The 23,744-nt window shown below is 37.6% G+C and overlaps 1 protein-coding gene and 2 pseudogenes across 3 annotated transcripts in view; all 3 read left to right on the top strand.

Moving 5' to 3' along the window:
- The window catches only part of PAK3 (p21 (RAC1) activated kinase 3), a 385,530-nt gene that overhangs the window by 307,132 nt on the left and 54,654 nt on the right, over window positions 1–23,744 (top strand). For all 3 annotated transcript variants that reach the window (XM_045587393.1, XM_036454430.2, XM_036454431.2), the window contains 4 exons: window positions 559–596; window positions 6,474–6,602; window positions 8,270–8,435; window positions 21,863–21,926. In XM_045587393.1, coding sequence (XP_045443349.1) covers window positions 559–596; window positions 6,474–6,602; window positions 8,270–8,435; window positions 21,863–21,926 — 397 coding nt within the window. The remainder of the gene's footprint in view (window positions 1–558; window positions 597–6,473; window positions 6,603–8,269; window positions 8,436–21,862; window positions 21,927–23,744) is intronic.
- On the top strand, window positions 11,636–13,318 carry LOC118728155 (annotated as a pseudogene).
- Window positions 15,772–16,844, top strand: LOC118728156 (annotated as a pseudogene).

The raw sequence follows: 23,744 nt of genomic DNA, 5'->3' as shown, positions 1-23,744 counted from the left end.
AATAATATATGATGAAATAAATTTTACCATAGCCTAATTGATATAAACAAGAGTTAAATTACTACAGCATCACATAAACATTACTAGAAAGTAATGTTGAATGAAGTAATGTTATTCTAGGACCTGATCACTCGCGCTCTCTCTCTCTCTCTCTTTCTGTGTGTGTGTGTGTGTGTGTGTGTGTGTGTGCACACACGTGCACATGCATGCTCAAGATTTGGTATTATCTCATGTTTCAGACTTGAATATATCCCCCACTTTGGGGGGACTACTGTATGGAATCATTGCAATCCAGGAGTAGGTAATTAACATTTCTCCATATATATGAGAATCACTAGAGGCCTTCATCAAATGTCTATAACATAATGTGATAATACGTTGGGGATGTGAGGGTGTAAATTATAAGAAAAATATCATTTTCATAATATCTATTTAATAATGAGTTGGAGAATTCCCTTCTGGTCAAACACATGAAGTTATTATTATTTTTTTAAGTATTGCCTTTAAATAAGACAGTTTTTATGAAACAAAGGTGACAGCTTTATCTTCACTTTTCAGATAAAAGTGCTCATGGATACATAGCAGCTCATTCTTCGGTAAGTGAACAATTTAAAACAGTTTTGTGTAATCAATGTTTCTGGTAGTCAAATAGAACACAATTGAGCACATGTAGTTTTTAAGATATAGAATCTTTTAAAATGGTTTTTAGAAGTATAATTTAGACACATACTGTATGATTCTACTTACATGAATTACCTAAAGTATTCAAAATCATACAGATAGAAGGTTTCTAGGAGAAGTAGAAATTGGGAATTATTATTAATGGGTACAGAATTTTAATGTTACAAGATAAAAAGTGTTCTAGAGATGTATGGTGGCGATGGTTGCACAGCAATGTGAATAAATTTGACACTACTGAAATATATATTTAAATGGTTAAGATGTTAAATTTTGTTATATATGTTTTACTGCAATTAAAAATATAATTCAAAAAAAGAATTAAGGCCTTGGACAAAGGTATTTAGTCTTATTCCTCCTCTTAAAAGCTGAAAACTTTGGGAAAATGGCTTAGCTTCTCTGAGCTTCTTTTTTCAGCTTTAACTGGGTATAACCTACCTCCTAAAACTTTTGTTAATATTTAATGTGATGATACATATAACATTCTTAGTATATTACCTAGCACGCACTATGTGTTTATTAATTGTAAGCTACTATTACTATTATTTTTTAGATGGTAACAAGAGGAAAAAGTTCTTCTCTTTATACATAAGATTTGTGTGAGGCAATGGTACTTGTGCCTTATTCAAATTCTCCAAAATGCAACAGAATATAGCCCTAGTACTCTCACTGGTCATTGCCACAACATTGCTGGCAGAGGAGGGCAGTTGGAGGTGAACAGCCCAGCAGGAGAGGGCAGTTGTGGGTGATTAGACTAGCAGGAGAGGGCAGTTGGGGTTGATTGGGATGGCAGGGGAGGGCAGATGGGGGGGGGGGCAGGCCAGCAGGGGAGGGCAGTTAGGTGTGATTAGGCCGGCAGGGGAGGACAGTTGGGGGAACCAGACCTGCAGGAGAGGGCAGTTGGGGGGGCAACTGGGCCAGTAGGGGAGCAGTTAGCCATCATTCAGGCTTGCAGGGGAGTGGTTAGGGGGTGATCAGGCAGGCAGGCAAGTGAGTGGTTGGGAGCCAGAAGTCCCAGATTGCGAGAGGGATGTCCGATTGCCAGTTTAGGCCTGATACCTTGAGGGGTACCAGATTGGAGAAGGTGCAGGCTGGGCTGAGGTTCACCCCCCAGTGCACAGATTTCATGCACTAGGTCTCTAGGCTATATATATAAAAGTCTAAGTGACCAAATGACCAAACAACCAGAACAACCAGTTGACCAGTTGCTATGATGCGCACTGACCATCAGGGAGCAGATTCTCAATGCAGGAGCTGCCTCCTGGTGGTCAGTACACTCCCACAGCCAACCTTCCATGGACAGCTAACCTCTCATGGCCCCAATGGGGACTGGGTGCAATGGCCCCAATCAGTCTTGATTACCAGCCTGAACCCAACCCATGCATGAATTTGTGCACTGGGTCTCTAGTAGGAAATAAGCCTTGAAAGTTAACTTGGAGCCAAATCATAGACACCCTTAAATGGTATTCTTTGAGATATGGCTTTTTTCAGTGTATAGTGGAAAGGTCGAAGTTTTTTAGTACAAGAATGTTAAATGATTAAAGCTTATGCCTTGATAAGAGTAGTCTGACATCAAATGTTCAGAATGAATTAAGGACAGAAGGTGAGACTGGATGAAAGGAGACCAGTTGGGGGAGTGTTGCAAGTCCCCAGGGCAGAGGTATTGAGGTCCTAAGTGAGATAGTGGCAGTAGGAATGGAGATTAAATTAAAATTTCCAAGATGGTTAGATTAATGATTAGATGATGGAGAAGAAGTTGAGGTCAAAGGTGATTGCAGGCTTAAAAATGATATGTGGTTGTCCAGAAATAGGGTGTCATCTTACAGGAGTTGCAAATTTCTGAGAGAAAATGCTGAGTTTCCTCTTGGACAGTTTGAGTTTGAAAGGCTGGCAGGATTTCAGATGGACATATTTGATTAAACTGCTTGACGCTTGACTAAGGCTGTATTTTTATTGACTGAATTAGACCCTTAAGTTCAGGTTGGATCATTTCTGTGGGACTCAGTTACTTAGGAATGGATAATTGGACCTTGTGTTATTATTCTAAGTGGAGACTGCACTTTGCACTTCTTATTTTATTATTATTATTGATATTATTATGATTATTATTTTGCATTAGAAACACTCCCATTACACATTGCTATCCTATAGTATCGGATTTAATGGGATTGACAACCCTTAATAGACATAGCCTGAAGTGATCAGAAGTTTTGGCATCCTCTAGTAGCCTTGATGTAAATTAAAATAGAAGCACTGTTGTAATCATTAAATGTTTTTTAATACTGGATATATAATTTATATTGAATTCATTTATCCCTCCCATAATCATATAACATCTTTTTTACTGCTCAGTCTGCTAGCTTCTTTCATATTATTATATTAAATGCTAAAAACTGTTCCGGGGACTGCTCTTCAATTTGAGGCTGCTTTTTAAATTTTATATTTGTATTATACTATTAATAGTGATTAGTAAAGTAATCCTATATAATAAAAAGAGTAATATGTAAATGACCACCTCTACAACACACAAGATGGTTGCCCCCATGTGAACACAAGATAGCCGCCACAAAATGGCCAGCAGGGAAGGGCAGTTGGGAGGGACCAAAACTGCAGGGAAGAGCAGTTGGGGGGAACAAGGACTGCAGGTGAGGGCAATTAGCAGTGACCAGGCCTGCAGGGAAGGCAGTTAGGGGCAAACAGGCTGGCAGGGGAGCAGTGTATCATCAATGAAGCTGCCAGGGGAGTGGTTAGGGGTTGATCAGGCTGGCAGGCAGAAGCAATTAAGGGCAATCAGGAAGGCAGACAGGCAAGCAAGTGGCAGCCAGCAGTCCTGTATTGTAAAATTGGGCCTAAATGGGCAGTAGGATATCCCTTGATGGGTCCCAGATTGGAAAGAGTGCAGGCTGGACTGAGGGACACACCCCCGGGCATGAATTTCATGCACCAGGCCTGTAGTGTAGTTATACTTAATATAAATTTAATTAGAAATCAATTAATTTATAGTTTCCTTGTGGTATTTTTGAGTTAATGATTTATTTCCCACTTAAAACATTTTTCCAGGCCCAAATATGGCTTATTATCCTTGTACATGTTCATATTGCCTAATAGATAAAATAGCATTGTTTGCCATATAAAGTATGTTCAGTTTATTTGCAGGTTCTTCCCTTCTACCAAGGATCAGTGATTAGTTGCATTCTTAATCTCACCTGGCATAAGATAAAACAGATATTTCTGAAACAAAAGAATATAAAAGCAAATACCAATACCCTAAAGCAATTTCTCCTTGAGCCCACTTAAGTGCTTTGAAGATTTATCTTTTCACAAGAAGAAGCTGATTTTTTAAATCTGGCAACTTAATGTCATTATCCATTTATTGTTTTTCATACAGCCACAATCCTATATAATAAAAGCCTAATATGCTAATTGTCTGATCGTCCATTCAACCAATCAAATCATAACATGCTAATGATATGCTAAGGCCATGCAACTGTTCGCTATGACATTCACTGACCACCAGGGGGCAGACACTCCAACTGGTAGGTTAGCTTCCTGCTGGAGTCTGGCTGATCAGGTTTGAGCATGATGGGCCAGACATGCCCTGGAGCCCTACCACAGTCTCTCCCTGACCAACCTACTAAGTCCTTCCCCAGCCCAATCATGCACTGGCAAGGTCCCTTGGCCTGCCCTGTACCTTCCTGCAATCTGGAACCAGTTGGGGGATGTCAGAAAGCCAGTTTAGGCCTGATCCCACTGGCTAGGCCTAGGGACCCCACTGGTACACAAATTCATGTACCAGGCCTCTAGTAAATAAATAATTTCCTGATTTGCTAGACAAAAAAAATAAATAAATAAATATAGGTGTATAAATAAGAAAACCAATATCAAGTAAGCATATACACCTCAAACTATAAACCACTCAGTATGTATGTCAGGCAATCAAATATTCTTTCAAGTACTTGTTTATAAACTTTAAGGTGTCTGCCTTCTCTCAAGAGATAAACCTTTCTGGCTCCAATCAAATATATGATTATACTTATTATTCCATCACAGGTTTATACATGGTTGCAGAAAATCCACACTGAACTTGTAATCATAGACTAAGTTTTGTTTTGTTTTGTTTTGTTTTAATGTAAATCTACCAGTAGCCTTTATCTGAACTTGGAGATTTGTCCTCAAGAAATGAAAATTATTTTTAAGATTAGCCTAAGCTAGTATAATTCAAGGAATAAACAAAGAACAAATACATAAATATATATGTGCATATATATATATATATATATATATATATATACACACACACACACACACACATACACAAACAAAACAAAGGATAAAAAACATCTATAATAGTGCTTTCCAACAGAAATTTAATAAAAGCCATATATGTAACTTCAAATTTCCCAGTAGACATATTTAAAAACATAAGACAAAATAGGTGAAATTATTTTTTATTATTTTTAATCCTCACCCGAGGATATGTTTTATTGATTTTTAGAGAGAGAAAAAGGGAGAGAGAGGGAGGAACATTGATTGGTTGCCTCCCAGGGATCGAACTCACAACCTAGGTATATACCATGACCAGGAATTGAACTCACAGCCTTTTGGTGTAAGGGTCAATGCTCCAACCAACTGAGCCACCCAGCCAAGGTAGGTGAAATTATTTTTAATAAAATATTTTACTTAACCCAATATATTCAAAATATAGTCATGTCAATGTATATACTCTATAAAAAATATAAGAAAATATCAATTTCTCATTTTGCATATTTAATATCTGGTATGCACTTTAGAGTTACAACTTTTCTCAATTTAGACTTATCAGTTATAAGTGTTCAATAACCAGGTATCATTAGTGGCTGCCATATTGGACACACATATCTATATCATAGTTCACTGGTTTTTACATTTGTACCTGTATTAAGATCATCTGGAAAGCTTATTATAACAAAGATTGCAAGGCCTTACTTCCAGAGTTTTTTATGGATCTGGACTGAACCTGAGAATTTGAATTTCTAATAAGTTCCTTGATAATGCTAATGATGTTGATCTGGGAACTACAATTTTAGAACCATGACCATAGTTGTTTCAAAATCCAGCTTTAGTACCATTTTACCCATGTATTGACGTAAATGATCAAGAACTGACCCTAGATGTTGTTTTTATGCTGGTATTATTGCATTTTTAGCATTACAAGTCACCATTTACCTGTTGGTTAAAATTGAATAATTATTTATGAAGATGGATATTCCTTACATCTTTATTTCTGTTACTTTTTGAGTGTTTCATTTTGGGAGGCATAAAAGGGAAAAAAAACATTCATGGGCTTGTTTATACTTAGTATTTGCAGAGCTGTCTTAATATGATATCCATACACATGCTCTAATCTATAAGCACTAAACAACCTTTTTCTGGTTAACAGCCTGTCAATCAATAAATTGACAATCTGCTCAGAACAAATTCAAAGCTTTAATAGTAATTCATTTGATTTTTAAAATATACTCATTGATTTTACAAAAAATGGAACTTTAAAATAATAAATGAATAGGTCACTTTTTTGGCTCAGTGGAAAATAAGAATATTTTTTTAAAAATTTAGTTTGTTTAAATCATGATCTGAATGTATGTCTAGATGTGGGCAAGTCCTGGACACCAAATTTTAGATGGTTCTGCTCCTTTGTAAATGTGTCGTTCCCTCCTAACTCTACATGGTTAAATATTTCATTTCCCTTGTATCATTTCTGAAGGGAAGCAATGAGGAGTTAATACCTAGTCTTTTAACTTTGTTTTTGTCATAAGAGTACAAAAACAGCATCAGAGCCTCCTTTGGCTCCTCCTGTCTCTGAAGAAGAAGATGAAGAAGAGGAAGAAGAAGATGACAATGAACCCCCACCAGTTATAGCACCAAGACCTGAGCATACAAAATCAGTAAGTAAGAAGAGACTATTTCCAAATGATTCAAAAGATGTCATTTGGAACAGTCATATAATAAGAGTTTAGTTAATCAACTAGTACCTATTGATCATTTTACTATATTCCAAAACTCGGGATACAAGATTAGCACTTGACAATCCTATATAATAAAAGCCTAATATGCTAAGTGTCCAGTTGTCTGTTCAACCAATCAAAGTGTAATATGCTAATGATATGCTAAGGCTGCTCAACTGCTCACTATGATGTGCACTGACCACCAGGGGGCAGATGCTCCGACTAGTAAGTTAGCTTGCTGCTGGGGTCTGACTGATCAGGACTGGGCAAGACGGGTTGGACAGGCCCTAAAGCCCTCTTGTGGTCCCTCGCTGGCTGGCCAACCTCCTGCATCACTCCCCAGTCCCGATAATGCACTGGTAAGGTCTCTCAGCCTGGCCTGCACCCTCTCATAATCCGGGACCCCTCGGGGGATATTTTGACTCGATCCCACAAGCAAGACTGAGGGACCCGACTGGTGCACTTATTCATGCACTAGGCCTTTAGTTAGGGAACAATACCAAACAACCCTATATAATAAAACCCTAATATGCAAATAGGCCGAATGGTGGAATGACCCATTGCTATGACCCACACTGACCACCAGGGGGTAGACACTCAAAGCAAGAATTGCTCCCTTATGGTCAGTGCACTCCCACAAGGGGAGTGCCGCTCAGCCAGAAGCCAGGCTCATGGCTTGCCAGCACAGTGGTGGCAGCAGTAGCCTCTCACACCTCTGCTGCAGGCAGGCAGTAAGGAGCAAGGGAAGAGCCCTGTTCTGTGAGAGGGAGTCTGACTGCCAGTTTAGGCCAGATCCCCCAAGGGGTTTTGGACTGCAAGAGGGTGCAGGCTGGGCTGAGTGACCCCCCCGCCCTCAATACACACACACAGTGCACAAATGTAATGTACCAGTTCTCTAGTATACAAATAAATGCTAAGTTATAAAACTGCTCCAGAGGTTAAGATAGAGAAGAAAATTCATGTGAATCAAATAGGAATACTTGCATGAGCAGAGGCTCTAGTACCAGAATTAGAACAGCTTATAATGGGGATAACAAAGGACTAGTTCCTCAGAGCTTTCAAGAGCAGCATATTTGAAGCAACATAAAGTGTGTTTTTTTATACATAAATCGTTTCTTTTATAAAACTCATTGAAGGTTAGGGTGCAGGGTAGGAGGAGGGGTGAGTAGACAGAACACAGAGAATTTTTAGGACAGTAAAAATACTTTGCATAATACCATAAAGATAGATAAATTTTATTATGCATTTATCCAAACCCAAAGAGTGTACTACACCCAGAGTAAACTGTATATAAATTATGGACTTTGGGTGAGTATGATGTAATTGTAGGTTCATCAATTGTAACAAATGCACCAATAAGGTAAGGAGATGTTGATAATGGGTGAAGTTATTCATGTGTGGGGGCAGGGGGCACATGGGAATTCTCTGTACCTTCCCCTAAATTTTGCTGCGAAACCTAAAACTCCTTGAAAATTTATCTTTATTAAAAAAAAAACAAAAAACAACAACAACAAAAAAAACCTCACTGATATGACAGTGTCTTGACTTCATATTCTTTCCTTGGCTGCTGTTTTAATTGTAGAACATTTATTTTTCTTACCTTTAAGATATACACTCGTTCTGTGGTTGAATCCATTGCTTCACCAGCAGCACCAAGTAAAGAGGTCACACCGTCTTCTACTGAGAATGCCAATTCCAGTACTTTGTATAGAAACACAGATCGACAAAGGAAAAAATCCAAGATGACAGATGAGGAGATCCTAGAGAAGCTGAGTGAGTCTTTTACCATAATTACTTTTTTCATGGAATGGTTTATCTTTAAATAGAATTGGAATTGATTCTTTATTTACTTGTATGAACTCCAGACTCCCTGAAGTCACAAATGAAAAGTTTGTGACTCACTGTGTATTTTAGATCACTCTCTTTCTCATACTCCTAATCGGATAGAAACTAAATATGTTCACTTGAAACATTAAGCTGAAAACTTAACAAAAATAAATTAAGTAGTAAGTTTTATTTTAAGATTACACTCCCAAAAGGAAGAAAACAGTCTGATGATATATTCTATGATCATACCCCAAAGGCTCCCAATTGACCATTCATGATAAGTAAGTCTATTAAAACCCCACAGAATCCATCAAAATTGGAAGCCACAATAATATATCATTTTCCCTTAATTTAGGAGCACTTCTATATAAAGAGAGGCCAGCAAATGCTGATAGCCCAGCCTCCTTTTCACAGTGTCATTAGTGTGTACATGCTTGTGTATACACAGTCACTACAATTTTGCAAAAACACTCTCCCAGTTGGCTTGCTTGGGTGAAAGAGCTTTAAAAAACATTCTCTGCTTAAAGAGTCAAAAGCCTATGAAATATATTCATTAAAATTATAAGAGTATTTAACAAACTACTAGTTTTCTGCAATCAATGCCCTCATCTAGTTACTACTTATCCTTCAAAACTCAACTCAAGTGTTTCCTCCTTAGGAAAGTCTTCTTTGTCTCTCCCAGTCAATAAGTACCCTTCTTCTATGATGCCTTTATGACAAAAAAATATCACATTATACTAATCTGTCACCTTCCTTCCCTTAGACTATGAGTTCTTCAAACACAAGGATTGTGTCTTCTTTTCTTTATGTACAGCTCTAATAAAGTATCTGGTACATATACACTTAGTGGCCAGATTATTATGATATCTGAATGCATAATAATCTGGCCACTCAGTGTATATCCTATTTATAAAAGGCTAATATGCAAATTGTCCCCTTAACGAGGAGTTCGACCAGCAGGGAGGCCAGCCAACCCCTGGCCAGGCTACCGGACCTCACCCATGCATGAATTCATGTATAAAATGACATACATACATATATATACACACACACACACTGAGTTGCCAGATTATTATGCATTCAGAGATCATAATAATTTGGCCACTAAGTGTAAAAGCACTTAACAAATTCTTCTTGAGTAAATGGATGAAAAAATAAGCAAACAAATATATTTTTACTGGGCTCCACTTTGTCTGTTGTATAGCAAAATCTTCTAAGAATACAATAGAAAAACAATTTCCTGACATCAAGAAACTTGAAATTTTATTTTGAAGATAAGATTTAATTGTGTGATATAATTAACAAATAGGAGGCCATTTTATTTCAAGAAAATGTCTGTCTAAAAGGTTGCTGAAGAGAAAAAGAGCAGTTTAGGGGAGCTATAGGTCACAAGAAGACTCTACAGACATGGTCATTGGGCTCTTTGGCAATGTCTAGAGACATGTTTATTGTCACTATAAAGGGAGTGCTGCAGGCATCTAGTAGGATAGACTGGGGATGGTGCTATGTACTCTACAGTATAAATGACAACACTCTCCTTTCCCCTCAACAATGCTGAGGTTGAGACATTCTGAGCTAGGAGTATTTTAGAAAGACAAAGGTTGAGGTTGCAGATGTCTGTGAACAATCAGAACTGGAATTGTTGAACTTTAGCCAACTGACTTTACTATACCCGATTAATTATGCCTCTAGTGCTAATACTATTTGCTGTAACAACAGTAATTATTCCCATTTATTATTTTATGTGGTGGCCACTTGCCATACATTATCAGGTTTACTTTTCACAGTAATCCATGTGGTAGATTTTAATAGTCTCATTTTATAGATCAGTGAACTATAATGCCTCAAAAAAGTTTCACTAATGATTGGCAGAGCCCAAGTTTGGATTCAAATATGCTTGCATTTGAAGATTAAACTACTTACACTACCCATTTTGCATCTGAATGTTTCAACTGTCTATATATGTAAAAATAAAGGGAAAATGAAAGAATTGCCTTAATAATTTTAGTTCAGTTACTCAGATAATTGCTTCATTTTTTTCCTTTATCTTGTAGACATGACTTATGAGATTTATTAGATGTTAAAAATCTAATAGCCTTGTTTTAGTAAAAATGATTATTTGGTATCTGCTTTAGATTTATTATAATTAAATTTATAGATTCCTTAATTTCAGTGACAGAGAAATAAGAATTATTTTCTTGGGCCAAAATCTGGCTTTTGCTTGCAAACATTAATAGTATTGGATCTGTTTACTTTATAATTTGTTGTTTATTCTGTTCTGAATTGAGCAACATGATGAAGAGGCAAAAGGTACCTTTGATTTTTTAAAATTGAAATTGTTTTATTCTCTGTTGGAAAATGCTTGGGCCTAGAGAGAATCATTTTTCCCTCTAGCCAGTGGGCTACCTATAACAGCCAACCCTACCTTGTATTATAAGACCTTGGCAGGGAGAACATCTAAGGAAATGAGAGATTACTTCTCATGAATCAGATTCAGGCTGAGCTATACTTCATAGTCTGCAAAGTCAGTCTTTCCTATTCCTGCTCCACCAGCACCCTCTAATGCCCTTTCTCTGCCACTTTGTCACTCTATGTGTGACCTTTGATGAGTTATTTAACTCTTCTAAGCCTCAGTCCCTTATCTGTCAAATTGGGATACAAATCATAACTACACATTAGTATTATCGATATAGAATGGATTTTATGTAGCTCTATCAATGGCTGAAAGGACAGGTATTGCAGCCAGAAAGGCCCCAATTTAAATTACAAGACAATTGCCAACAGGTGTCTCACTTTGGGCAAGTTATTTCACTTTTCTGGAACTCTTTTTCCTCATATAAAAATAGCTATAATAATAGTACCAAATTCATAGCATTTTAATAATTAAATGAGAATAATGTATGTAAAAATCTTGTACAAATTAGTTGGTCAATAAGTGATAGTAATGTCCCTGCTCCTTAACTCTGACTACTGAGCGGTATGGAACTCTGCAGCTGAGGAGAGCAGAAGGAAGCACGTTGGTAAGAAGATACTGCACTTTGGCGGAAATTGCAATCAATTAGTATCGTTTCTCTGACTCAAGTTAGAAGTGAGAGTTCAGGTAAGTGAGATCGTCATTGCTGCTTTGTACACCTCAGAAGGGGAGAATGGATTTATCAGGAGTGAAAAGAAGAGCTTGCTAGGAGTCAAAGAAAATAATAAAAAGTCTAGCACTAGGGCTCCTTCTACCAAACACAAAGACCACTCTAATGAGAAGTCTAAGGATTGCTCTAAAGATAAAAGGGCCACCAAGGAGTCAAGCAAGAAGGATTGTGGCAGGGATAAACTCAGAAGAGCAGCACTTCCATTGGTAGCAGCAGCACCAGGTCTCGGTCCAGCTCTACCTCCAGCTTTGGCTCCAGTACTAGCACTGGCTCAAGCAGTGGCTCTACCTCTTCATCAGCATCAAGCCGCTCAGAAAGTTTCAGCACATCCAGAAACGCCAGTTCTAGCTTCTCTTCTGGCTCTTGAAGTCCTTCTCGGTGTAGACATAACAATAGGCAGCATACCCACTCCAAATCCAAATCACCCAAAAGAAATGAAAAGTAAAGTAAAGGTGGAGCCCTTCCCCTAAACCCACCAAAGTACACCTTGGTAGGCTCACCAGGAATGTGATCAAGGTTTACATCATGGAGATATTCTCCAACTTTGAGAAAATTAAAATGACTGACATTCCTGTAGAAAGGATGCAATCCCATCTATGTAAAGGCTGTGCATACGTGGAATTTGAAAATCCAGATAAATCTGAAAGGGCGCTGAAACACATGGATGGAGGAAAAATTGATGGCCAGGAAATCACACCACTGCTGTGTGGTACCCTCGGCCTAGGCCACCCCTCCCCCCAAGCGATTCAGCCCTCTCAGGAGAATGCTACCATCACCTCCCACATGGTGTCAGACACCCCCACGGATAAGGAGAAGGTCATGCTCTCGGAGGCTCAGGTCCATGGTGCCTCGGTGATCCTGCTCCCTTGGCAGCTGCAGCCACAGAAGTCACTCCAGCTCCAATTCCTCCTGATAAGCAAGCCACTGAAGCTCTATCCCAAAACTTATATCCCATCCAACTCAATTCTGTCACTTTTCTAGCTGAAGGAAAGTCAGTAGGAAACAAATCCTCAGTCAGGAGCAGTCTTCCAAAGGAGCATTGAGACATTTCCTCTGAAGGCCAAGTTTGGCTGCAGAAGTGTTGTTCATTTGCGGTTGTGCCTATGAAGATGCTCTCCAGTTTCCTGAATAGAAAGTTCCCACGTTTCTAGTCTCTGAGAGTCAGTTTAACAGAGCAGGAACAGAGCAGGTTTCCAGATGGCAGTGCCACCCGAGCCTGGGAGCACATTTTCCCATTCCATAGATGAGCTAGGGGCAGTCTAGTAGCCTGGGGATCCTCCAAGAAAGGGCATGCTTTCGTGCAGCTGCTATTAACCTGGTGGTGCTCCCCTGCTTGAGTTCTTCTGACCTTCAGAGTTAAACTTCCCATATTAGTTGTTGTAAATGGTTCTGATTTCACATGTACTCATGAATGTATATCCACATGGCACATTTCCTTTTTCTATGAAATTGGTGAGCAAACTGAGAGCTCTGCATGGTCATCACCGACATTCTTCCCCTTCACGGTGGTCTTTGGGGTTACCTTGACAACGTGAACATTGCTTCTTTTTGGCTATGATTATACAATCAGTACAATAAATTTTCTGTTTTGAATTTTTTGGTAACTTTGTAGCATTTTAGATAATGTGTTTATACTTTGTTGTGTAGAGAAAAAAAGTTGTGTTGACTAAATCGAGGATTAGAATGCAAAAAAAGTTAAGCTGTAGTAACTATTTTATTGCATAAGTATAAAATCCTTATTAAGATAATACAATGAGATAGGCTTTGAAATGAATCATAATTGAGTTTGAGTCATAAATATAGACTAACTGTATGTCCTTAGGCAAGTCACTCAACTTTGAACTTCAGTTTCATCTGAAAAATAGAGATAATAATATGACATAATATAATAGGGACTTTGTGAGGACTAAATAAAGTGTAAAGTATGTAAAACACCTAGCAAAATAAAGAGTAGTATATTATTATTATGCTACTTTTTTCAAAAAGGGAGCAACCATATTATTCAATACTAGAGGACTGGTGCACGAATTTGTACATGGGTGGAATCCAGCAGGCCTGCCCAAATAGATGCCCATTGGGCAGACTGGTGGGGGGGGCATGGGTAGTTGGTGTCTTGACTCACCTCTGATTGAGGTGTTGGGGGCTGATTGGGGCCAGGCCAGCTGGGCCTGGATAAGGCTGGTTGGCTGCCATAATGCACATCGTAGCCACCAGTTGTTCTGGTAGTTCTACTGTTCCAGTCGCTGTGCTTTTATATATAGATTTAAAAAATGGGGCATTGGGTCTTCTAGTGGGACACAATGTTTGAAATCAGGAATAATTCCAGATGTATGCCCCTATACAGAAGTCAGTGAGAACCTTGCAGTCAATGAGTACCTTGAAACTTGGGGAAGGAGTAGAGGAGCCTGTGCTGAAATAAAAAGAAGATAGGGACAGGAGACAGGGAGGTAGAGGAAATGCCTGTAGCCTATACCAGAATGGACCCCCAATCATAGGCATAGAGAAGAGGTAATGGTGGCCTCACCTTCAATATCAGGGATCCAATTACTATGAGGTGGGCAGGTCAAATAAAAATGCCTCCAGGGTATTTATCTTTTATGCAGATACTGATTGTGGGGATCAGACCATGGGATCACTAATAGTTGAAACGGGCAGATCATCTTTCAGTTTTACACAGACAGATAGCTTGGGCCTGGCTTGTTCATTGTAGTCCGTTTGAATCTGTTGGAAAAATAAAGAAACCACACTAGCCAGGTTGCTCAGTTTGTTGGAGTGTCAGCTGTGCACCAAAGGGTTGAGGGTTAGATTACCAGTCAGGGTACCTACCCAGGTTGCAGGTTTGATCCCTGGTCAGGGAGCATATGAGAGGCAACTGGTAGATATGTCTCTCATAGCAATGCTTCTCTCTCTCTCTGTTCCCCTTACTCTCTCTCTAAAGTCAATAAAAGCATATCCTCAAGCGATGATTTAAAAAATTGTGAAAAAGAAAACCCTACATTTCAGTGAAAATTTTCAAAAGGCACTTACTGTCAGCAGAATTGTGCAATGCAAGAGATTTGTCCTTTGCCTGTCTCTTCTGGGCCCCATAATCACTTTCTCATCTTGTTCCTCACCCCCAACATTCCTCACTCAAAACTCTCTCTTTTAATATGCCCTCACATAGAACTGAAATTAAGTTATATAATTTATTTTTTTTATTTTCTTAGGAATCAAAATTTTCATTATACTAAAGTGATAATGATTTAGTAAAGTTCTATTTAATTTAATATGATGAGCTTTTCTGCCAATGAAACTATGTCATAAATCTTATTTCCAAATACTAGTATTTCATGATTTCTTAAATCATTATAGTTTAAAATGAATAATATGTTTCTTATTTAGGAACTCACTCTAGTAGGAAATTGTTCTGGTATTGCTATCATTTTTTTTTCCTTTTGATTTTGAGTTGCTCATTTTTGTCTCTTTTTTTCCTATTGTGTCACAATGTTGTTTTTTTCTTTATTAAATTGTATAAAAGCAAATTATAATGGCTCCAATGAAAGAGATCACTTTGAAAGCTTGTTTTATGATTTAGAATACTAAACAAAAGCCTCCTGTGTACTTTCCTAGCATCAGTAGATGGCAGCAAACACTCTCCTGTGAAGGGTTATGGGTGTTGGGAATCCATTTTATTTGAATAACAGTTAAATTCAGAAGCAGAATGCCATCAAAATGGTTGTCTTTTGGTAATCCTTGTGAAAAGATTTATTTCCAACTTATTTTACCATGCATACCATGGAAATAAGGGCTGAGTAATTTACTACCATAAAACCTCATTAACTGAATCCTTCCAATTGGAATTAGTTATAATTTAAAAAGTGGCTTGGACTGAAGCTTATTTGCTTTTGTTGAGTCTATGGAAAAGAGTTTGCTCAGCAAATTAATACCATAAGTTTCTTACTGGTAGAAGACTAGAAATTTCTTAAAAGAACTATGGTTTCAAGTGACTTTAAAATTGATATTTCATAAAAAAAAAGAGAAGAAGTCCAGGCTCTTTCCAATTAATAGCTGACTTAGATAAAGATAGTTCTCAATGATGTAGAAATCTGTGAGACAATTTGAAAAATGAAATTGCAACTCAAAAATTGTTAATTTGGGAGTTGGTTCCTGGTCTGACACTTCCCAGCTTGGTACCCCTCACTCCTAGCTTCTTCTCAGGGAAAAAATAAAAAATGAAAGGCTTACCCGATGCTGCTTTTGCAACTAAACTTAAAAACACTCTCATCCAGTACCATAGCATTGAAGATGATAAGTGGTGTGTTGCAAAGAAAAAGAGAGATGTCACGATTTGGAAAAAACCTTCAGAAGAGTTTAATGGAAATCTTTTTAAAGCCCAAGATATTATAGATGGTGTTGTTAATGGTATAATGGACCATATATGCCCAGGTCTCTGTCGCTTGCATTGAGACAGCTTACTGACTTTACTGGACATTTTTGAGAACTTTGAAGAGAATTGCTGTGTGATGCATTACACTACTTCTGGTCGGCTTTGGAATATCATTTCCCCAAGAGAGTTTGTTGATTTCTCCTACACTGTGGACTATAATGGAGGGCTTTTATCCATTAAAAATGAGATCAGCCTTGACTGGAGTGAGAAGAGAGCAGAATTTGTTAGTGGATATAACCATCCCTGAGATTGGTTTTGTGTTCCACTTAAAGACAATACAAGCCAGAGTCTCTTGACAGGCTATATTCAGATGGATCTGCATGGGATGATTCTTCAGTCTTCAGTAGATACAGCTATGGCAAGCACTTTAATCAACTTCTATGGTGATTTACAAAAAGCCTTATGAAAGGCATAAGACCTTTAAACTTTTAGTACTATGACCCTCTGAATCAACTCCTTTCAGCTCCATGGTCTGTAAAAATCATTACCCTTATCTCTCATCTTTATAGCTTGTAGAATAATTTGAGATATTTTTGTGTTATTTTATTCCTAAAGTAAATAGCTTTCTAAGGGAGGGCATTTAGTTTTATGAAATAGTTATTTGCACTTTGTTTGGTATGGCACTCTGTGTGTCTACAAATGGAGACCATTATAGAAATCCACCTCAAAGTAGATAGCAGTTCTTTGACTCAAACTCTTAAGAAAATGAATAGTGCCTCAGTATGAATTTTTGGCTGCTTGGAATTTAGAAATAGTAAAGTTACATGTCGTTAGGTTAAAAAATATATTTTAGAACTATGAACATTTTGTAAACTTTTTAAATTTTTAAGTTAAATATTAGTGCTTTTGGTATGCTCTATGAGTCTGACAATATCTTGGAGTTAAAGTTCTTTATATTTTATAAATATGAACTTCATTGTCAACTGACTTGCACTGCTCCAAGAATTAAAAAGATCAGAAATAAATGGGTAGATATTATAGTTACTATAGATTCAAATCAAATGCAATTCAATTTTGATACCTAGATAGCATTATTTTGTGAATATCTTTAAACATATGATTGTTTTTATGTGAATCTATTTTGGGAGTCTTAAAACATTAATGCATGAAAGAAACAGTACAAAAACTGCTAACTATGTGATAGGGACACACCATTGGTTGAACAGTAGTGTGAGTTTGGTGGAGTGGCTGGTGGTATCCTGTATTTAGCAACAGGGTATCATCTCTCTAGAAGGTCAAATTCAATAAATGTTCTGTAAATGTTTCAGTTTTAAAAATATCACTCAACTCATAAAGTATTACTACTTCATAAACATTCATAATTGTGATGAAACTTTTGTCTGAAACTATAACAAATGCATTCAGAGATTTACTTAAATGGGAGATGAGTCATTTTGTAACTAGAATGACTCATCTCCCATTGGTGCCTTGATTCTATGGCTGCCTTAAAGGAACATTTTACATGATTTTAACATCTCAAATGACTCTGGCTTTTGAACTGTCTACCTAGTTTCTTCTAAAATAAGAATGTGAGGCATCTTAATATGTCCAGACAAATTTTTGTATCTATCTCTTTGTGGATATGCACACATCTTGATATCAATTTTAGTGTTTCATGTGAGTTCTTTCTGCATTATTATAATTTTATTTTCTTTGTGTGTGTGTGGTTAATACAGGCAAATTTTGTGTGTATCTATTTGTGTACATGCACACATCTTGAAATCCATTTCAGTGTTCAATCTGAGTTCTTTCTGCATTATTATCATTTTATTTCATTTTTTGTGTGGTTATTATGGAGCAAAGTGAACTCTGGAAATGCATGCCAGATAGGCTACAAAAAACACAAGAGCATATGGTGCTTCAAGTGCATGAAGGTTTGATCTGTTTCACTTTATTGTGTTTTCCTGAGTGTAAAGAAAGCATAAATCATAAATCCTCAAACCCATTTTGATAAAGTGTAAAAAGTTGAGCTGGTTTTTGTCTTTATATTGTTTGCTATTAGCAATGATGTTTAAAAATTAAATGAAAGGTTGTAGCAAAAATTTGTTAATTTGATGACATCCTATAGATATAACTCAAGTAAAATACATTCTTCAATCCCTGTCTTAAATTATGGGGCATTTACAAAATGTACATATAAACAATGCAATACAAAAGGAAATGCATACTTTTATTTGAGTTTAATTCATCAGACATTTATTGAATTCCCAACATATTTCACACAAAGCAATGAAGATACAGAGGTGAATAAGACATGGCTTCTGTCCTTAAGGCACAGTCTATAAGGGAGTGTTAAATATATATGGCATATTAAGTACAGAGATGAAAGAAAGAAAGAAGAAAGAAAGGAAGGAAGGAAGGAAGGAAGGAAGGAAGGAAGGAAGGAAGGAAGGAAGGAAGGAAAGGAGGGAGGGAGGGAGGGAGGGAGGGAGCGAGGAGGGAGGGAGGGAGGAAGGAAAGAAGGAAGGAAGAAAGGAGGGAAGGAAGGAAGGAAGGAAGGAAGGAAGGAAGGAAGGAAGGAAGGAAGGAAGGAAGGAAGGAAGAAAAAAAGAAAGCAAGAGACAGAAGGATAGAGGGTGGAAGGGAGAGAGAGAGAGAGAGAGAGAGAGAGAGAGAGAGAGAGAGAGAGAGAGAGAACAGTAGTAGTACAGAGATGGGAAATTATTAACATTATTCAAAAGAATCAGGGAAGGCTTTCTACAATAGAACTGCCAACACTAAAGCTGAGTTTAAGCATGAATATGAACTTGCCACAAAGAAAACTTAATAAGGACATTGCAGTCTGAGGTATGAAGAAGGTATGAAGGCATATACCTGATAATTTTAACTTATTCAGTATTACTTGAATATAACATTGGCGGGGGGTGATGGTACTAGAGTTTTAGGAGAGAAAGCTAAAAGTTTAAACAGGAGCTGTACATGAGCTACAATTAATTTGTTATGGTCAAAGCATAAGGTTCTGGTGGGAAGGTCAGATAAGATGGAGAATGAAGCAAGATCTAGATAATAAAAAAAAAAATGTATGTTTCATACCAAGGAGTTTGAGCTCTACCCTGTAGGTGTTGGGGAAGTATCAAGGACTCTTCAACCATGTAATCATATGATCAGCTTTGTACTTCGATCATCCTGACAGGTATGACACCTAGACTGAAGTGGAAAGAGACTGGAAATAAGAAGTCAGTTAGGAGGCATTTGAAGGCAGCTATGCTCACCACTATACCACCAACGCCTTTAGTTAGGAGGCATTTGAAATAGGCCACACAAAAATAATACAGGCCCAAGACTCAGTGGACAACTGCATGTGGGGAGTGAAGGTAATGGATGAGTCAAAAAAGACTTCCAGGTTTCTGATTCAGGCTACTAAGTATAATAGATAGATGGTAGTACCATTGACTGAGATTGAAAATACAAGAGAAAAGAAATTATAATACAACTCACATATTATGAAAGTCTTACTTTAACCTAATTGAAACATGGACTCCTATTAAAAAAAAAAAAGCAACAACAAAGCTGATGAGCAATCTATGAGTGAAACTTTTATTAAATATTTTTAAGATATACTGTTTACTGGTGGCTCTAAAGTAAATTGTTCACTAGCCCAAAAGATGGATCATTGTCTAAACTGAGCATAAGGCATTGTCTGTAGCATACAGCTTAGTACTTGAATACATATTTTTGTTCTTATTCATTTAGTCAACAAATATTTATTCAGTAGCAGCGACTATTTTAAGTACTGAAATTGCAGGAATGAAAAGACAAGGTTCCTGCCCTCAAGAAGAATCACATTAGTCTTATTAGAAGGATCTGAAAAAAATCATAAAGGATAATGAGTTGAGATTATATTTAAGTGATAAATAAAAATTCATGTGTTAAATAGGAAAAGGAAAGCCTTGGACAATGATAGTATTACTAGGATATAAAATTGGAAGGATTGAGAAGAAAGGAATATGAGTTTAGACTGGTCAAGTATGAGCTATTATAGATGGTGCTTGATGGTAGAGCTTTCTATGCCAGACTAAGAAATTTGAATTCGATCCTGTAGAGAGGAGGAACTTTTGAGGAATTAAGAACAATGGTTCAAATGAATGGTACAGTGACCACACATTTCAGGTTTTCCAGGACAGTCTCATGTTATGAATTATATAGTTATCATATGTCAAAGGCATTGTGGAAGAGGAATTAAGGAAGGCAGAGTTTAGAGGTATGTAACAAATAACCGGTGTTTTTTTTTAGAAAAGAGATGTTGAGGACCTGAACAATTATAGTGGCCCTGGGTATGAAGAGTATCTGGTGAATAAGAGTAACAATGTGGATGCAGAATCTATAGACCTTCTCCTGATTGGTTCATGTGTGTAAATCTTGTTTTACTAACTGACTCTACTATTCTTTGGGACAGCAGTCATATTAGTAAAATATAACTTAAAGGTAATGATACTGATATGTTTGCTTCCAAAAAGAAAAGAGGGAGGGTAAGAGACATCCAAATAAATTATTCCTTTCAAAGTAATCCCCTTGAGAAGCTGTATCCTTATTCCCATAATGATATGGCCCAGAATTTTTCTGCATCTATTTGAGCAGTGCATTGAAGAGTCAACTGTCACTTCCTCTGGATTTATTCTGAATGGTGGAAAGTAGTCATCATCTAAGTAGTATATTGGGTATTTTGAGATAATAAAAGTAATATTTTTTCCAAATTCAAACATGATAAATTAATAGTTTTTTTCTGTGACTTATGAACTTACTCCACAAAGTTGGGAGCAATCTATAGAAATAGAAAATACAATAATGGTTGCCTAGGAATCAGTTGTAAAGCTGAGGGGGATGAAATTGACTGATAACAGGTACAAGGTTTCTTTCTTTGTATGATGAAAATATTCTAATATTAGATCACTATAACATTTAGTAAATTTGAACAACTCTAAAAATTTACTAAAAGTTGTTGAATTATACACTTTAAATGGGTGAAGTTTATGCTATGGAAATCATACTTTAGTAAATATTTTAAAGATGTTTGGAGTGCTAGAAGGGCCCTAGGTTCAGGGGTGTATATTTTTAAAGCATAAGTCTCATCACTTTATGATTAAACTTTGTTTCTATCTCCATCTAAATCTTTCCTAGAATAGTACTGAGTTCATAGAAATTGCTTAATAGTTATTTGTCCAGCATAATTGAATGTAGTATGGGTGTTCAATTTTATTTCATTTTAGAGAATATGGTGATTTTATTAAATAGTGTGTATAAGTTTTTAAATGTTTTTTTAAAATATATTTTATTGATTTTTCTACAGAGAGGAAGGGAGAGAGATAGAGAGTTAGAAACATCAATGAGAGAGTCATTGATCAGCTGCCTCTTGCACACCCCCTACTGGGGATATGCCCGCAACCAAGGTACATGCCCTTGACCGGAATCGAACCCGGGGCCCTTCAGTCCCCAAGCTGACGCTCTATCCACTGAGCCAAACCGGTCCCGGCAGTTTTTAAATGTTTTTATCTATCTCCTAAATTTACAGTATAATTTGTGTGTACTTTCAATAAATGTTGAGTTATGACCAGTCCTTTCTTTATGTTTCACAAACATCAACAATTTTTATTACAAACAGTATAGATTGTTATTAGTACTTAAATTAGTAGATTACTATTTATTTAAGAAAATGTATTATTATCCATATAAATTATAGAAATCACACAGAAATGTTGTTCTAATGTTTTGTCATTAACTCTGGCATATTAATTTTTAGTATTACATAAAGATAAACCAATCAGTTTCAACCTCACTTTCTCTCTCTCCTCTCCTCACCTACTCAGGAAGCATTGTGAGTGTTGGTGATCCAAAGAAAAAATACACAAGATTTGAAAAAATTGGTCAAGGGTAAGTGATGGTTAATTAAAATACAAAAATATGTATCAAAGATATACATTAAAATTCAATAATAGTTTGGATTTCTGATAATTTATGCTCCTCACTTTCTGAGTTACATTAATGTTTTCATCCTCAGTGTTGGCCTTTCTGATTGGCCAACCAAAACATATCCTGCTAGAATCTTCTCTATTGTTGGGCTGACAAAGAAATTATTAGGGACATTTTGATCACATTTGGTTGGAAGAGTCAAACTGATTTCTTTAGAAAAGTAGTACATTTTCACCTATTATACTCAATAATAATAAGATTCCAGGATAACCAAGTTGGTGGCACAGGTAAATGCCAGTACTTAATGCCTCCCACAACCACATCAAAATTACCACTAAAGTACAGAGCAACCATCATTCAGAACCACCTGAAATCTGGGTGAATGGCAGTCCTATAACTAGAAAGTAAAGAAGAAAGCACATTCAGACTGGTAGGCGGGGTGGAGGTGCAGAATGAGCTGGTCCGATACCCATGCACAACATTTTCTTTTTAATTGGGAGGGATAGCTCAGCTGTGGAGACCTACCCTGAGGAGCAAGGTGTCTCAGCCACACACCAGATGCCCAGCCCAGGGTTCCAGAGACTAGAAGAGGAGTCCACATAACTTTAGGCTATATAGTTGGGGATTGTGGCTGAGTGACACGAAGACTGATGGAGTCCCATGCAGTTCCTTTAAAAGGGCCAGTTTCTTTTAAACTTACACAGTTATGATCCCTCCTGTCTCTAATGCTATTTGGCAGCATTGGAGGATCCAGGTAGATACTAGGGGGAACTGCATTTTCTGGCATCAGAGCAGGAACTCAGGAGTGGCTTTCTCTCAGAGTGGGGTGTTTGTAAGTTGCATTGTTCCTGAGATGGGATCTCCCCATTGCAAGGCTGACTGAGTTTCCATCAGCTTGGCTCACACTATTTGCTCTACCCTGTTGATTCCCTAAGACCCCGACCCATCCAATTTGCAGCCCCACCCAAGGTGTTGGCAGCAGCTTTTACATATGACTGGCATGTCATGGATCAGGCTTCAGATTTAAAATATCTCAAACAAGCAGCAGCTGGCATCAGCATACCACATACCTGTCAATAAGAAGCCCAAGACACAACACTAGCAAAGCCTGCCTTGCTTCACAGCTTGGTTTTGCTTTGGCACTTCCAATCCCAATGCAAATGGCAGCCACCTGCAGATCCATATGTAGTTCCTGCTGGGTGGCCTCAGGCAGTGGCTAACTGCACTTCCCAGGAGGCCTCAGAGCCAGTACACTCAGTGGATAGCTTCAGACCATATCAGATTATAACTCAACACATCTACAAGCAACACACTCAAGGGCAGACTTAGTGAGCACCAAAGCTCCACTGAAGCAAGTCCTGTTCCATAGGGGTTTCTAGTGCACAGCAGCTGTTCCACTATAGCTGCAGCTGGTCCTCACAGCCAATTGGCCTGGAGGTCAATTCCTCCCACTGATGCCAACAGCAAGCAAGGCTCAACTACACCAAGAGTATACACACAGCACTCATACCTAGAGTGCATAGCTCAGGTGACTGGGGAGGCTGAGCCACTGGGCCCTACATATCACCTGTTACACAAAACCACTCCACCAATTTCAGGAGAAATAGAAACTCTACCTAATACATAGAAACAAACACAGGGAAACAGCCAAAATGTGGAGACAAAGAAGCATGTCACAAATGAAAGAACAGAAGAAATCTCCAGAAAAAGAACTAAATGAAATGGAAGCAAGCCAACTACTGGAAACAGAGTTCAAAACAACTGGTCTAAGGTTACTCA

Source organism: Pipistrellus kuhlii, unplaced genomic scaffold, assembly GCF_014108245.1.
Source record: "Pipistrellus kuhlii isolate mPipKuh1 unplaced genomic scaffold, mPipKuh1.p scaffold_m20_p_29, whole genome shotgun sequence".
In the NCBI taxonomy this organism is placed as follows: Eukaryota; Metazoa; Chordata; class Mammalia; order Chiroptera; family Vespertilionidae; genus Pipistrellus; species Pipistrellus kuhlii.
Note: the sequence above shows the minus strand (reverse complement) of the source record. Positions and strands in the feature narration are given on the sequence as shown.